The sequence below is a fragment of the Bombus impatiens genome, unplaced genomic scaffold (assembly GCF_000188095.3).
Source record: "Bombus impatiens unplaced genomic scaffold, BIMP_2.2 scf_0761, whole genome shotgun sequence".
NCBI classification, from domain to species: Eukaryota; Metazoa; Arthropoda; class Insecta; order Hymenoptera; family Apidae; genus Bombus; species Bombus impatiens.
In genome coordinates, this window is record NT_177180.1 from 107341 (window position 1) to 124907 (window position 17567).

A 17567-nucleotide genomic window follows, 5' to 3' on the forward strand; every position below is an offset into this window, starting at 1 on the left:
GGGGTGCAGTTTTCAATCGGCGGGAAGGATCCGCCTCGTCATTCTTGACCGAAACAAAAAACCAAAAAAGGATTAAATTATTATATATTCTTCTTCTCGATGAACTATGACCGCTTGTACCTCCAGTTACCAACCACCCTGTATATAAAACCATACCTCAAAATTCAATAACTTCGTTTCTTTCTCTCCCTTAAAAAAAAAAAAATCACAAAAAGACGTTGTTTTCTATACTCTAATTCAGAACACCCCCTTAAATCTAAAGGGTAATGTCCTTTTAGCCTGCGGATCTGATCCGTCGTGTCAAGTAATTGAGTAACTAGTGGGTTTTGGTGGTTGTTAACTCTTATATTATATCTGTTACTGAATTTCGATATTTCTTCTTTAACTGTGGCTATCTTAAGGTCGCGATTTGTTAAAAGTTAACGATAAAAAGAAATCGGATGGAATTCTAGTTTCTGATAATAATTATTCCTTTGACGAAGTTATTCTAATGCGACTACATGGCGAAGGTACAGTAATAATCACTAACACTATTACGAGAAGAATGCATCACCCTACCTGGACAAGGGCCAGTGTGTTTGATAAGAATAGACATGCCTTGACACTGCTTCGAGATGACCCGACACTGACTCGAATACGTAACACCGTCGCTCCCACATACCGGTGTACTTGCACCGTCACTCATTGTACATTCGGCTATCCTTTTTCTGCACTCCTCCTAAAACACACGACCCACACATGATGCACAATTATGTATGTTAAACGTTCATGTTACCAGTACAATCGTATAAAACGTGTAATCAGATTTTTCTCCATTTTTTATTAGGATATCGCTCAAAAATCATTTATTTCTCCAAATTAAATCAAACAAATCTAAAGAACAAAGTGCATATATATATATATTTCTTTTATTTTCAATAATATGTATATATTTTTGAATTTATAACTTAATAATGTGGAACAACAACAACAATCAGTTATTTGCTGTTAACTTTTCCTATACCGCATATCAAATATCTCTTGATGACTACTTCCATTAAAAATAGCAACGTGTAAAGTTAATTTAATTCTTCTATAATTACAATATGCTTTTTCTATATCTGTATAATTAGATAATGTCGTTAGAAAATGAAATACATTATTATCTGTAAATCTGCAAGTTCCTACGGTGAGTAATGTCACTCGACTATGATGATTAATCATTGTGAATCACTTTACAGAAGCACTTAAACGTAGTCAAGTGTTTGGCATTTTGACGACTTCCCTTTAAACGGACATGACAGAGGAAGGATGAAAATGAAAACTGATCGAGCATTTCGCCGGCTGACTAATTCTTTCGTGATTTTCCTTGAATCCACCAACATCGTTTGATGTTCCAGGAAGATCGCTGACGCGTATATGTTATCTTTCTTGACCTCTTACGCGTGACTGCGAATCGCATTTCTTACAACCATAACTGGCCACAGGGATCGTTTTCCTACCTTTCACAGGAAAATCAAATTCACCGGAGAACTTTTATTTCGAGCTTCTGTAAGTGACGTTAAACCTCCTTAACTGTCTCTCGACCAAATACGTAGACATGTAACTTTCAAATTACGATAAAACTTTCAACAAACGTTCGTTCGAACGTAAGCATTCGTAATGTAATTCTTAATTCGTATCTTTACATATGTTCTGTAATTTCTAAAATATACGATGCGTTATCTTATCACTACAAAACTAGGAATACGAGTAGTAACGCTGTACGCTATCTCGTGCTAAGAACTATTTGTAAGAAGAACTAACGCGTAAGAAGTATTTTATATCGATGAGAACTGTGATAAGTTTAAACGATTTACGATAAAAAAAGGGGGGGGGGGAAATAAAATAGATATTTCCAACGATAATCGTATAAATGGGAATCGAAAGTAACAAATAAAATATTATAAAGCGTATGATGATAGCCGTTAAAGTCGAGAGAACAGTGGTAACAATAGGACGAAAAATTGCAATTAAAATACGCACATCGTTATTCGAACAGGCAACATGTTCAATGATCTACATGCAAAGATAGATGTTTAACATTTCTATAAATAAAATGTATATTTTACATCGATTCTACAGAGTACTAATGTAAGCATGTTTTCGATGAGTAGGCTGATCACTCGCCAACTGTCACACAGGCGACAGTGTAGACACGTACAGAACGTGCGATTTATTTTAATTAATTTTAAACGACACGACTCGATGCAAATATCTACACGAAAATTCCTGAATCGAAATCCTCTGTACTACAGGAATGATTCACTGGTAATAGCCTGGAACAGAGGCGTCTTTAACACGGAGGAGGCGCCTCTGTACAGTAAAGAAGGCGCCTCGAATCCATCAGAAGAGGCGCCTGGATCATTACGTCATGCATTTGCATTGCACGGAATGTAAAACCCGATTTACGATCTTGAACGTACGACCGTGTCAGTAATTACGCTCGTTGAAATGATTGAATATATCGTCGAGAAATACGCTGCTAATTACGTCGGTGAAATATCGTCGTCGTCGTCGTCGTCGTCGTTGCCTCGTTGTCATTTCCTACGTGCCTTTCCTGCATAACGCTTTTATTTGAATAAACGTAATCGTTCGATATGTGAAACGATGCGACTGCTGCAACGACACGGCCGTATAAATCATTCTGAGTACCTTTTAATTCAATTAACTTCGACAGTTTTACGATAGTAGATACACATTCTACGACGATCGACGTAGTAAGGAAGAGAGGAGAGAAGTTAGAGATAGGCTCGAAGGAGGAAAGTAATCGTTGTCGCGAGATCACTTTGCCTGGCGATTTTGCAAATTTGATATTTCCATCTTTTATTAGAAACTCCTGTCGAACAACGAAGAATCTTAAGCTTCGACGAGCACTTATATCTAATTGGATAGAAGAAAACTTTTGAAGGAGGAAACAATTAACACGAATAGGACGTCGTTTTCCAAACAGGGCGACTTCGTACGTTAAAATCCTCTTAACGACAGGAAACGTCGTGCATTAGAACTGTAGTTACCTAAGTCACTCAAGTTATAGATCCAATCGATAAATTCCCTTAGGACGTTCGTATAATCCAGTATCGTTTGTAGATTCCATCTTTTACATGAATATTATAAGAAGTACACTTATTACATTTTATGCTACGTACTCTAAAATATACACGAAGGATTTTCTATAAAATTTTGTCTGACGCCGTTTCGACTCTTAAGAGGGAAGCCAGGAAAGCAATTTTTATACAATTTTCAAGATAATTCTCCCTTAAAACCACGGACGTGTTAATTCTCCATCGAAGGTGTATATGTACGTGTGTACACGGCCGAAAAAATACATTCGATTTAGCCTGCCTACGCTGTGACTTCTACGAACGACGACCAAGAAACCGAACTTCCCACAATCTTCGAGGAATATAATTCATCCTCGATACCACGAACGTATTAAACGTTATTACTTATCGACAGAGGTAGATATATGGTCCATTAAAAATACGTTTCCGACTGCCGTAAGAAGCTATAAAATCAAATTCGATGTTCACGAGTGGGCGGCGTGTTCGATAAGCAAATAAAAGGCGAACGATCGAGAAGCGAGATATAACGGTGTCAAAAGGAGCCCGATCGAGGGCCGCCGGTTTGTAATAACGGAATTCCCTCGAAACGAAGACTCTCGGACCGATCCATCCAGCGGATAATCGTAACCGGAGGTGGCGCCCGATTGGTAGCACGCACCCTCGTTCCTCGAGAATGCGTTACACCGCGTGCACGCAACGCGATGCAATATATGTACGCATAATAGGCAGAGTGCAACGCGGTGTAGCGTAGAATAATCGGGGTTACGCGTTGAATGCTAACACGAACGAGGAACGTGCGCTCGACGATTGCACGCTTGGCGCCACCGTGGACGCGATTCAAGAAAACGACGCACGCGACCGTCAAATTGTGCTGTAATCACATTCGATTGCATCCAATCGTATCTCTGCCGCTCTTTCCTTCTTCTTTCCTTTTCCTCCTTCTTTTTTCTCCCCTTCTTACGACGAGAGGAATTACTCGTGAGTTTTTCTTCGCTTCCAAATGACTCTATCCGTTTTTACGCGCGTTTCTTTCGCGCGTTTAATCGTAGGAATTAAAGTTACAAGAGTTAAAGCAAGTGGCTGCGACGAAGGAAAAAAGAAAGAAGTAAATTCTGGCCTCTTGAGAATTGTGTCGCGATGAAACTTAACGTTGAACGGTGATTAACGTGTTTGTCGTCGATTGAATTTTTATTTTCTCTGTTTAATGGCATCGTGTAGCGTATTATATATTAATCTAAAAAAAGAAAAAAGAAGTTCGTTTATTTATGAAATCGAACGTCTTTGTTATGGTACAAATAATAGACGTTGTAAGAAACGTCGAAAATTTTTCTTCAATTTCTTCATATGCTTGTCATTTACGAGAAATCACTGGTCTACGATACCGTGTACACCCACTATGCTCTTTAAATCGATCGCTATAGAAGATTTCTTTCACAATTGGAATTTTTCCCTTGCGTCATCTGTATTTGTTTACTATATCGCAAAGTCAAGCGACCACGTGTACTCTTCCCTTCAATTTCTTCTCCGATCCGTTCCTCTTCGATCGAATTCTATTTCTCAAAGGATGGAGTAACTTTATTTAAATTTAATCAATTAATATTTCCTTCTATGTTTTAATATAGTTTTCGTATAACGTGTGTATAGATCGTTCGGACGAACTAATACATATGTATAACGGCGATGACATAACACGATTAGTAATTATCTACGCTAGTTAAGCGGCGCCGTAGTGACCTGTTGTCTCATGTACATGCGGTTCTCTGCCTTCTATATCGTCGAAACGTATATTATTGTGATATATGGTGCGATAAAGGAGAAAAATAATCCGAGACTTCAAAAACTTAGAATTCATATAAAAAAAAAAAAAATAAATAAATATTTAGTCGATATAGATTCCAAAATCAAAGGATTTTATTTATGGCGTACGATATAAATAAATTTTTTCACCACACGCTAAATGTATTCTAAATTTATTTTGAAGGCACTGGTGTACTTCTTAATGAATTAATTATCGATTGAATTTCGTGTACGGATAGTACTAGAAGGAAAGAACAGAAGGTAAATTTCTATTCTCCCTTTCTACGACCATAGAAATACTTCCATCTTCCTTGTAATATAGGAAAACAAGAATGATAAACGAATGGGACATTCTTTGAAGAAAAGAGGAAGAAACAGTTGGAAATATTGATGAATCTGCAATCGAAAATTTTCATAATACACCTGTCTCGTACTTTGAAATGGAAATCAATCATCAAATATTCCTTGCAGACGTTAGAACAAACTTGTGCGTTCCCTGTAACTGGCATTGTATTTAATCTATATCGATTAAATAATCGTTCGCTTTTCCTCGTAAAATGCTAAAAATCTTTGAAATTTTGGATCGATCAAATTTTGTATCACTCTGTGTAATAGAAACGCGATGGTTTCTCAAGTGTGTTAACAGTAACAAACGCGAATGTTCGTTCGATAGGTTGCATAAGTCTTTATAAAAAGCGCATAACTTCTCCGAACAATTTTTCTGAATCGTACGCTCGCTTATGGCAAGGATAAAGACACGTTCCGAGGCACGCAAGTATTATAAGTACATAATCCTAATGACGGGTTCTCGAAGAAGGTGCAGCTCTTTTTTTTCTGTAGAACAGACAACGAACGAAACACAATGATTTGTCAGTGCCTTTGATTATAAGGATCGCTGAGATAGTTGGCTGAAAATGGTGATTAAAAGAAGGAACGTTTACGCGTAGCCACCTTACACGTTGTATTTTACGCTTTGATCTAACATCAAAGTTGCTTTTGTTTATTGACGTGGTTCTATTTTATGTGGTGCATTTAGTTCAGGGCAAGCTGATTTATTTGAATATCATCTAGTTTTAGAATGTTACGTTTCCTTTTGATAGATATCGTATTAATAGTATCTATTTGACAAGACGATAATGATTATTAGATTGTCAAATATTTTGGCAAATTTTGTATCGACGATACTTGGTAAAACGACGACAGTTATTATTACATTGTTTCTTAATTTTGCATTTTAATATTTCCTAATTTTAGGACGTTACCTTGAGCTTTTGGCAAATATCGTATTAACGGTACTCGGTAAGATAATAATAATTACTCAATCATTAAATATTATAGTATTATGCTACAGGTATAACGAGTATCGTGCTAATAATATTTATTGAGAAGTTAACAATATTCACGAATTTTCAGGAATGTCACTGTTAAATTCGATATTTAAGGGAAAGACAACGAGATAGGATATTCAGGTTTCTGGGTAAATGTTTCGAGTTTTAATGGAGTTTCGCGTTGCCAAAGAAGATGACAAATTTGAGGCAACGCGATAACCAAAGCATTACCATAAAGCGAAGATGTGCGAGTCGTTGAAATCCTCGCGAAGGATACACGCCAGTAAATGATCCTTTAACATTCAGACGGTGTTCCTGGCCGACTGGAAGCGATAATCGACTTCGAATATTTAAGCAATCACGAGAACCTGGACTCCTGCGTTACGTCAAGAACGTGCGCAAGTATTCGGATAACTATATGCGTAAGTACTTGAATACGAATTGATAATCAACGCTATTATTGTTGTTAGAAGATGTTGATTTCCACTTTCTCCTTATCTATCGGTTGAATAGAAAATAGCTGACAAGTTGCTTATAGAATCTTTAATAATGCGTTACTTTTCAATTCCAAAATTTTCTTTTCATCTCGATGAACCTTACACGTTATTTTCGATTGTCCAATTTGGATTTTGATAAGAATAGTAATCTTTTACCGATCGTGGGAATCGTTACTTTGTTATTACGCTTGAGAAGATGCTATTCTTAAAAAATAAACTTTTATAACGTGGTAAGTGTATTTCTATTAGCAACGATCCAACTACGACACGCAGTAAACAACGACAATAGATGATTTCGAGTGGATTTAACGAAATATAATCTTCGTAGAAGCAGCCCGTGGCAGGTAATGCAGGAAAAATGGATCAACATCCAAAATTCTGTCTTCTTTCACAGCTATTTATAAAAATATTACATTATCGTACTTATGTAAGTCGGTGTTTTGACGAAGAAAATGTCCTATTAGCAATTGTAATATATACACCGTTAAAATATTCAAAGTGCAAATGTTTTCATGGAACGGGTTTCGTAAATTTCTCCCGTAATTATGCCAACTCGAGAAATAATAGCATCTACTTATAAAATTTATAAAACAATGAGATATATCGGTAGAGAGCCTTATCGTTATCTAACTTGTACAGAAACGAACGAGCCAGTAAAAGTCAACGTTTCAAGGAACGAACGTGGAGAATCCCAGTCACGGAATCCATTAGCAGGAAAATAATGTTAGAAACGGCGTTCGCTGTTGAAATTCTACGGTAGCGATCTCGTGCAATTGCATTCTTGCGTCTAATTTGTTTATCGATAAATTAACGAACCATTATCCGTCGTAAAGTAGATTCGTCCACGATTTACGAGAAAATTAATTAGTCAGCTCGCGTTTAATTGTTGCCAATAGCACGATTTCGTCTCGTTGTCGAGCGCATTTCGAGCACGTAACGTTAAAAAAATTGAGAAGGCAGGAAGAAAAAGAAATGAGGAAAATCGATAGCATAATTTAGTGCGCGCGGACGAAACGGGTTTTTCGGCGCGTAATCGCGCGAGCCAAAGCGTTTCCTTTCCGGCAGAAAATGAATCTCAGCGAGAACGCTTGGAAAATTCGTGCTTCGACGATCTCATCGACGTTCAACGAAAACGATGTTAAAACGATTCGCGACTTTACTTCGAATGATAACCGTCGAGTTGTTCGTTATTTATCAGCAGACGAGATTTTATAGCGGGGATGAAAGAGGGATAAAATAAAATAAATGTAGATGTAAATATACGAAGTTCCTACGAGAGTCGATTTTTCTTGATTTTCTGATTTTCACGTTACTTAGTGAAAGCAACGTTGCGAAAAGAAAGATTTTGATATGAAATGGTCGAGAAAGGGAAACGATAAATCCACGGTGTTTTATGAGAAACAAATAATATTTGTTTAGTTATTACGTTAGTCTAAATTCATGACTATTAATCTGTGTTTAACCAATGTCATTCGTATGTTTTCAATATTTCATCGGATGAAAAGAAGTTAATCTTTTAGACTCTAATCTAGTTTAGCATAGAAGTTATTTTGTCCTATGTACTTAAATCGTCTTTGATGCGTTAAGACTACGACTAACGAAACGATCAAAATTTCTGCTATTAGATTTTTCATTAGACTCTTCATTAGATTCACTTTCGTTTAATTTGTTTGCTAGAGACACGCGAGCCCTCTTGACGATATTAATATTTACTTCTACGTGTCGAGACACAAAACACGATTACGTATGAGTTTATTTACCAATCTACCGATCTATTTGTTACTGATTTATTTATTTCCATCGTATTGCTTTAATTCCTGTGAATTACGTAGAGTATATCTAGCTGCGTGTCAGGGATCGGAGGTTCCACTGTCAAAACGATAAACGAATTTTAAATTGATACGATCAATAAGCTTTAAACGTATCCAATGAGTTCATCAAACGAATTAGATATAACCAGTTTAAATTATTATGCACAAACGTACGCTCCATATGAGATACGAGGACTAACGCGTTAAGGGTTTCAACAATCAGTCGATTACTATAGATACAGGCCATAGTGACATCCTGTGGCTAATTAGAATTCGCGGAAAGAGAACAGGTCATGTGTATTCAGCGCTAGACGACACGCAAATGCAAATTTCTACAAACAAGAGTCGACCAGCGTGATTACTTGTTGCACCTGTCTGTCGCTGGTCGCCTACGTTCAAGTGTATGTAAAGTTCTATGCGTTTCGTGCTTGATAGCGATCACGTGGACAGCGGTGTATCGAGCAAATTCAAATCGATCCTGTTTCAGAGTAGCCGGTTTATCAGCGAAAAGCGAAAAATTCCCGTAGAACATTCATCACGCTGTGTTTGACCATTTCTATTAATATCGAGCCGCCGTGGTAATATGTATCGAATTATGTGTAGGTTTATTAGGTCGTTGAGAAATTGGTCGCAGAGAAATTGTAGGAATTAGAGGCATGTTTTCATGGAATTAGTAGTTTATTACGTAATATATGCAACGTTTCTTTTGGTAGTCGTTTGCTATGTTTGTAATTTCGGAGAATTCTTTGATGTTTTTGGACAGATAATTGACATTTTCAAACTCTTACGAATCTTCCAAGTCACGAAGTTTCCAGCTTCTGAACTTCCAAACTTTTACATCTTCGATGATTCAAATCGTCGAAAAATTTGTAGATTTCAAATTTCTCATTTTTCCAATTTTCAAACTTTCAAACTTCCGATCGTCCAAACTTCCTCATTGCACTGATAATCGCTCCGTTGCAAAGATCTTCTTTTCAAACGAGGCAACGCGCTCGCGAGAAGTATGAGAATGAGAATAAATGAGGGGGAACGTAGAGGAATAATATTCGTAAAAAGAAATGGAATTTTTAAGTATCGTTCAGAACGACGTTAAAGATATTTATGACACGTATCTATATGGAGGTTGATTCGGAGAATAAATGCGCGGCTGAATTATTCCTCGTTGTTAGATGCCAAGATTTCAAGGTCACGTTCATTTCCTTTTTAATATAATCGTGAATTTTTATTAACCACGAACTGTGCATCCATAATTGGTATTTTCATCGAGATACTACATGATACATCGTACATTCGACATTTACCCCATGTCCATCGAACAACAACAAATACTTTTCAACCATGAAAAAAGACAAGAAATGGCAAAAGATTGAAACGAGTGTTTCTATATCTTTGAAAGTTTCGCATCGTGTTTCGATGGAAAGAAAGCAATAAAATAGAACGTTCCGCTAAGAAAGCCAATGATATACTTACCAAAATAAACTGTACATTTAATTTATAAGAATTATCCAGAAACTGATGGTTAACCGTAGAAAATTAGTAAAACATATTCTCACTGAAAAGAGAAAAGGATTAAAAAATTGCCTGTAGGCTCGAATTTCTCCAAAGCTACGCAACTAAATCGTACGACTCGTATCTGCAGCTCTCTACGAACTCCGTATCGCAGCGTATAAGCGAAACATAGCACACGATCCGCTAAATCACCAGGCGATTCGGTCAAATTCGATAAACGTTCTCCTTAATTGCATCTAATCCAAAAAGCAGAGCGATCGTCGAAGGCAGAAAGACCGATAAAAATGAATAATGATTCGCGAACAAGAAGGAAGCACCGTTTCCATCTATCGAGCGTGGAAGGATGGTTATTAATTAGGCGAACGCGAGACTCTCTTTTTGAATTCTTAGCGGACAGGAACGAGTTGTGTTTAACGGGACGAGTGTTAATTAGTGACGAACGTCTCGACGACGAGGCGTCGTCGTCATTGACACGCGCGCCAATTATCGGACTACATTTTCCGCGGTAGTTACCATTAATTGTAGCTTCGTGAGCGAATGTCACGAACGATATAACGACTCGTCAAGAATGTGTCATCTTTCTTTTTGCCTCTTTAGCTCGGATAGGATTTGCTACCAATTTCGTCTGGAGAATTATTACAGGCGCCAAGGAAGTGTGTCAGAGAAAAAGGAGAAGTAGAAAAAGAAATAACAGGACCGACGATCTGCTGGAGTAGGAAGAAGAATATTCTCTGTCGCGAGAGAGGATAAAAATCGTACGAAGAAATTTATACCCGTAGAAACTCGTAAGCGTGTAGTAATATCGTGGTTCAAAAGTATGCGGATTTGCTTGTCTTTAACAGGATGTAATTTAATTACTAAATTACGGATGAAGAGATATGCAATGATTCATCTGGCACTTTGTGTTATATGTACGTATAATGGCTACAAAAAGTACTGACACGTACCCTCCTTTCCCAATGAAGCGTTTTTTTTTTCTATTAAATTACACGTTCTATTTTTATTGTATCGAATTTTTCCGGACGCGCGAAAGTGCTATTAAATGATACGAAATTTGGTATATTTATACAGGGTGGTTGGTAACTGGTGGTACAAGCGGAAAGGGGGTGATTCTACGCGAAAAAAGAAGTCGAAAATATAGAATACAAATTTTTCGTTCGAGGCTTTGTTTTCGAGAAAATCGACTTTGAATTTTCGCTCGGTACGCGTGCACTTTATCGCGTCTCGTTATAACGGATCTCACTGTAGTTCGTTGTCTCGATGGAAAAATTTAAAGAAGAAAAAAAAATTAAAAAAATGTTTATTCTATATTTTCGACTTCTTTTTTCGCGTAGAATCACTCCACTTGTACCACCAGTTACCAACCACCCTGTATACTTCAAATATTTAAGATATTTATTAATTAATACGTGCGTCGACGCTTTTTGCGCCTCCTATGTATGTTTAATTTTCTAAATTCTGAATCAAAGAAAGAAGATCTTCTACGATCCGAAATCCATGAACAGAAAAATGATTAAATCATTTCAAGCAGTGACGCGTCTAATATCGGTACATTACATCGATTTTTGTGCACTTACGGAAAGTTTAAAGGTGCGAAACGCACCGAGTGCACGTAATACGCGAAGCTGTATAAAATATCCAAACTAAGATATGAAACATACGTCTGCTCAAGTTCTTCTTTTTCATTCGGTTGCTGCGTATATAAAAATATGAATATGCATAGACACGCGCAAATTATCAATAACTTAAACGTATAGTTCGTCAACTCCAAAAATAGATAATAACTACTTCTGCTCGTTAGTTTCGCACAAATTCATATAGCGTTACGACATAAATTCAGCAAAAGTGCTCGACCAGTTAGGACCGATAGTACGTGCGAATAAGCAGAAAGAGAAGAAAATGGAAGAGAAGAAAAAAGGAAGTGTTCCAGTAGATTGGCGCCATGCGGCACCGAATTGCCCCCGTAGTTGACACGACGAGAAAATTGATTATAGAGTAGCGACGGCGGCACGGCAGATCGATTTGAGTCACGATAAAACTCGATATTATAGCAACCGATCAACGATCAAGGTCCTGGGCCGGCACGCTTGATACACCGATCGTAAAATTACTATGAGTTTAATTGCTTTTCGAATACCTCGTTACCGACTCGGTAATTGCTATTTAGATCGGGTGCGATTGGAATCCGCCGCGGAAAAGGTTAACCTTATTCGCGTTCTTGCAGGAAACTCGTTAAAAATCCCATTGGTAATGATACGATATGAATGTGGATCGAGAGGAGGCGAAAAACAGCCGAGTCAACGATGAAATATCGCTTTTGTGCAGTAGCGAAACAGCTGAGTAACGACCGTTGATAGAACTGCTGTGAACGTGGCTTAAAGCTTTGAGGACCGTATGCTCCGACGCAGCATATAGCCTGAATTCCCGCGTATTTTTGGAGCGATCGAAGAGATTCAAAGATTTGATGATTTTCTGTATATTTTGCTACATTTCGCTATAGTTCGGCTCGTCTATTGATATTTTACTCTTCTTCGATATATTTCGCTGTTCTGGCGAAGGAAGAAAAATTAGAAGGAAAATTTAACTTTTCAATTTCGATTAAAGTTTGCCTCATTAATTATATTTACTCTTCGGTGAGCTTTATTTTACTATACTTTGAAATAAAATTCCATTTTCAAGCTTGAACTTAACGTCGGTATATCGTATCTGTATATGGAACACTGCTATAATGTATTTATATTATATCGAGCGATAAAATTTTGTTATCAATTTTATTAATTTTGGATCAAACACACGACCCAAACGACATATGTTTAAAGGATACAGTTGGCTCGAAAATAACCGAAAGAACGTTTTTATTACCGAATTATGTGCATTAATTATCTCCCTCTTTTCGTACCATTTTTAGAGTGCTCTTCCACGGACTATTTATTATTTCTGCTTCTTTGATGTAGCTTTTATCAGACACGTTCTTTGCTTATCACGATGCACTTTAACTTATCGAATCAATGGAATAAATCAGTGTGTGTCTCTTCGACGATTTTAATAAAGAATTAAATCGATCACAATATTAGATGGTCTCGAATGTTTCTTCCGCTTTATCAATAAATAACAGATGCACGATATTTTGTGTTTTATATCGTGTTACCCAGTTAATGCATAATAGATGCAATTTTTTCACAACTCGTGGGATTTGCTAGCAAAATATTTACTAATATAGCTAACATAAATATCACGTTCCACGTGCATTTTTGTGTCATTCGTTGAATCGAATCTTTTACCACGAAGAGAATTTTTCAACGAAAGGAACAAATAATAATCATAAATAATAATAAATAAAGGAGAGTATGGAGAACGCGGCAGAACATCACACAAAAACGCACCTAAGAACAATATTCGCCAGCAAAGCTCGAAAGTTTTGAAAACGTGGCATTACATCGTTCCTGAAGAGATGATAAGGAAGATGACAAACCAGAATCGATCGCACGTAATTCAATAAGACGTACTTCAATAAATAATAACAAATAACAGCAATATATTTTCTCTCCTAGATATTAAAGTTGTTTTCGATGCTCATAAACCGCGATAGTCAAGCCTCGACATTCCGCAGCTCTTCACCTACTTGTTCCATCGAAATTTCATTGGAACTTTGCAAAATTGAATTTTCTCGTATTACGAGAAGACCAACGTTAATCGGTTTGGACAATCGGTCAGACGAGGAACGTTCGAGAGAGGCTAATAGCCGAAACGACGAGGAGTTGGTCGGCTAACGATGCAGAAGGTGAAACGATGCACAAAAGGCAGAAAGGGGAATATCTGCCAACACCTGAGCATTCGGGGGAAGCTTTGCGTGTCGCAATGCACACGAGAAGGTGCACATGTGTGTTCCTGGTACGGCGAGAGGAGAGGAGAGAAAGAGGTAAAGAGGAGAGGACCTCGTAAGATATTGGCTCTCCCCAAACAGGTTTCTTAGACACATTCTTTCGCGGCTTGATGCTCGCCATTCGTGCAACCAGCTTCTTATTAATTATTGCTCGTCTTCGGATGGATTAAGACACGAAATTCAAGACGTCTTCTTCGTGGCGCTGAAAAAATCCTATCAAGTATTGTATTTCGAACAAGACGCGATTCATCAGCTGCTTATCGAAGACACACGTGTCCCGTCAATTTCTCTCTTTCTCGAAACGATACGCTTTCAGCTTTCGTTTCTGCTTACTCGGTGCACGAGTAACTCGGTGCAAAATACTTTCAGAAATTTTGTCTAATAGCGCACGTGTGTAATTATGCGATAAAAACGTTTATCCGCTCTACTGTTTTCTTCTATTTGCCATACTGTTGTAGCTAATGTTAGTTAAAATTCTATAGAAAATATTACGTGCATATGGGTGTATTATATCTCGTAACTATAAAACCATACAAGAACTTTCGATCTTGAAATGTTAATATTACAATGTTAATGTTAACTTGAAATCGAGTCATTTATTCTTTTCTATCCCCAGAAGGGATACATTGTAATAATAACTTTTACAAGTTTAACTGCGATTTTATCCTGTTATATATCTTATCTCTTGCATCTCTAGCAATTCCAAGAATCGTCTTCTTTTATTTACCATTTGCCTTTGTAAACGATACCGATCGAAATCTTCTTAAATACTTTTTGAATACGCTTTTTAAATGCGAGAACAATTAATCGCAAAGCGAAAGATCTATTCGTTTAATGATTTTTGCATACTACTGTACCTCGACAAACCCTTTTGCACACGTACATATTACACGTGTCTATGTAACGGTTATTTGTAAAATGAACACGTCGATGGGAAGCATGCAAATCGAAATATCGTCGTGGGATTCGTTGTGCAAAGATCAAACATCTTGAAACACTTGGCGCTGAAGAGCCATAATATTTGCAATAGTCTCATCTAAGGAAATAAAGGGTACGATTTTCGATGAAAATCGAACAAGACTGGATGAGATACGATCGCCATCTAATGCGTACTTGGAAGCAAGCTGTTTCTGTCTTCCAGGTACAAGCAGAGCTAAACGTTGCACGTGTGCACCTTTGGACGAGTTCGAGCCTGACCGTCTGGATCGGTTGGACCGTACGGATCGTTTTATCTCTTCTCGCCGGCTATGAGAAAGTTGAGATTACACGGAAATAAGGCTCGTGGTTGTCGCCTCTCGGTGAGAAGAATTCGTCTCCAGCGATTTGCATACGTTCAATGTTAACGAACGAAATTCCTGACTAGGTACGAGCATGAGAAGAAAGAAACAACCGTGGAACGTGTTCAGTTCGTGTTATACTGACATCGTTTGTTCGCTACGTTATGGACGAAGGTACTCGAAGATGCTTATAGCTTTGAATCGTCAACTAGATTATTTTTTTTTTTTAAGTGAACCGCACGATCGCTCGAGAGTAGTTTGAGGAAACTCGATGTTGCTGCGTTGAGGCGATTAACGTCATACGATGGTGGCGATGCTGTTGAGATTAATAATATTGGTAGCGTTATCGATGACTATATCGTTATATTTAATTCTAGAAAAATAATGCTTAGGATCAGTGGATATTGATACCTTGCGTTTTAAAATATTTTTGCGATTCTTCTGGTATGGTACTGTACCTTTGGTAAATAGGAGAAATGAAATCAAAATCAGACTCCTTCGACATTTTGTTAAGGACTCGCGTTACATCTTATCGAGCTGATAATAACTGAAATGATAAGTTGTATTCGCGTTTTGTAAAACTGGCTCTAACTCTAGTGTTATGTGTCTTTTTACAAAAATATAAAGAACACTGTTGACCTTGCTAATAATTAATAAATTAATTAATTAGTAATTCTTCTAGGTACTTTAAGTTTGAAATATTTGATACCCATAAAAGAACACATCGTCCTCTTGCTTTACCTATCGACCCATTCTCTGCTTTATAAGAGGGAAAAATTATGTCGCAGAGAAAATTCTCCCCTAATTACCAAAAGTATAATTTGTATTAAAACTTCCCTTATATCGAGAATGTTCCTTTACTCTGAATATCGTTTCCTTCGTCTCTACCATGTTACATCGATTATTACGTTGATGTATCGACTCGTCATTTTCTATACCGAAAACTAACTTATATTAAAAGTACTCCTTTCTTTGAATATCGTCTTTCGGATCTATAATCGATACTACGCTATACACAAAAAGCTTGTACTAGAAAAAAGAGATTTTATGAGTGGGAAAAAGATGTGAGAAATTCCAGGGCCAACGAGACGTTAAAATTCGAAGCGTAAAAATTCGCGATCCCCGGCGAAAAGAATGCGAAGATCGGAAGGACGCGCGATCGAGAGATTAACGCGTGGAATTTCCGAATGAATGGCATTTTATTGCACGCGAGTGAAATTTGCGTGCCACAAATATTGCTGATCGATGATACGCGCAAGTACGTGTGTCCTTTTTTGCGAAGGTCGATCGGAAAGGCGAAATGCGCTCGAAAAAAGCAACACGGCCGATATGTGTTTGTCTGCGTGACGGGATCGTGTAAAATCGAAACTGAGAGAGGCGAGAAAAAAGCGAAAAAAAGAAATGTTGTTCGGATGCCAAGTGTGCCCACGTATGAATTCCTTTCGATGGCAAATCTCTGCCTACGTAAGTGGTCTCGACAGGGGGCATGAAAAGAAATTTAACAGATTCTTCGGATGCGCCTTTTTCGCCAGAGAGTCGATCCTGTTTTCGAGCTCGTTTCGCCTTTTCCATCCAACTTGCTTACAACAAGTTACAATCTCTTATCGATTTTCATTAGCTTCATAGCAATTTCATATTTTTATGAACGCGACGACGATGAACTCGAAATAGAGAACGTTTTCGTTTATTAAATACTACAACGGCTATTCTACGTTGTGCTTTCAAATAACCCATAAATACAGAGACATTCGAGGTCTGATTATCGTTTTCCTTGATTTAAGGAAACAGATTACCTAATAGCTTTCGCTATTAAGTTGAAGTTTAGATCGCATCGGAGATTAGAAAATCCATTAGTCGAACTAATTTGCTTAACGACAGAGTTCTATCTTCGCTGACAAGAATTACTCTTCTCTTTACTTTCCTTTATTGTCTTCCTAATAATCGCCAAAACCGTTCGATGCTATACACTATACGCTACTCGAATAGTTCAAATTAGAACGTAATACCTAAACGTAATACCTGAATAAATAAAAATTATCGTTAGAAATTTCTATCGGCCAAAGCTGAAAACGATTAAATTACAAAATGCATTGCCACGCGAAAAGAGAATATAACGGATCAGCAAATGCGAGAATCGTTTCTCGCGAAGAGGATAAGCGTTTTCCCGATATATCGAGAGACCGGCGGCCGAGGAGCAGCCCAAGGAAAACAGAGCAACAGAATCATCAAGCATAAATCTACTATCCACCGACGTAATATTCGCGATTTATTAACATCGTTAATTCGCTATGCCAGCAAAGATTTTCGGGTCAGAAAATACGCGTGTAACGCTCTTAATTCTAGAACATGTTCCTGGAAGCTGTGCGTGATTTTATCGGCGTT

General features: G+C 37.5%; 1 protein-coding gene across 3 annotated transcripts in view; it reads right to left on the reverse strand.

Annotated features, from left to right (window-relative positions):
* Positions 1-17567, reverse strand: part of LOC100742159 (SPARC-related modular calcium-binding protein 2) — a 44380-nt gene that overhangs the window by 13244 nt on the left and 13569 nt on the right. For all 3 annotated transcript variants that reach the window (XM_024370395.2, XM_024370393.2, XM_024370391.2), the window contains exon 5: positions 559-718. In XM_024370395.2, coding sequence (XP_024226163.1) covers positions 559-718 — 160 coding nt within the window. The remainder of the gene's footprint in view (positions 1-558; positions 719-17567) is intronic.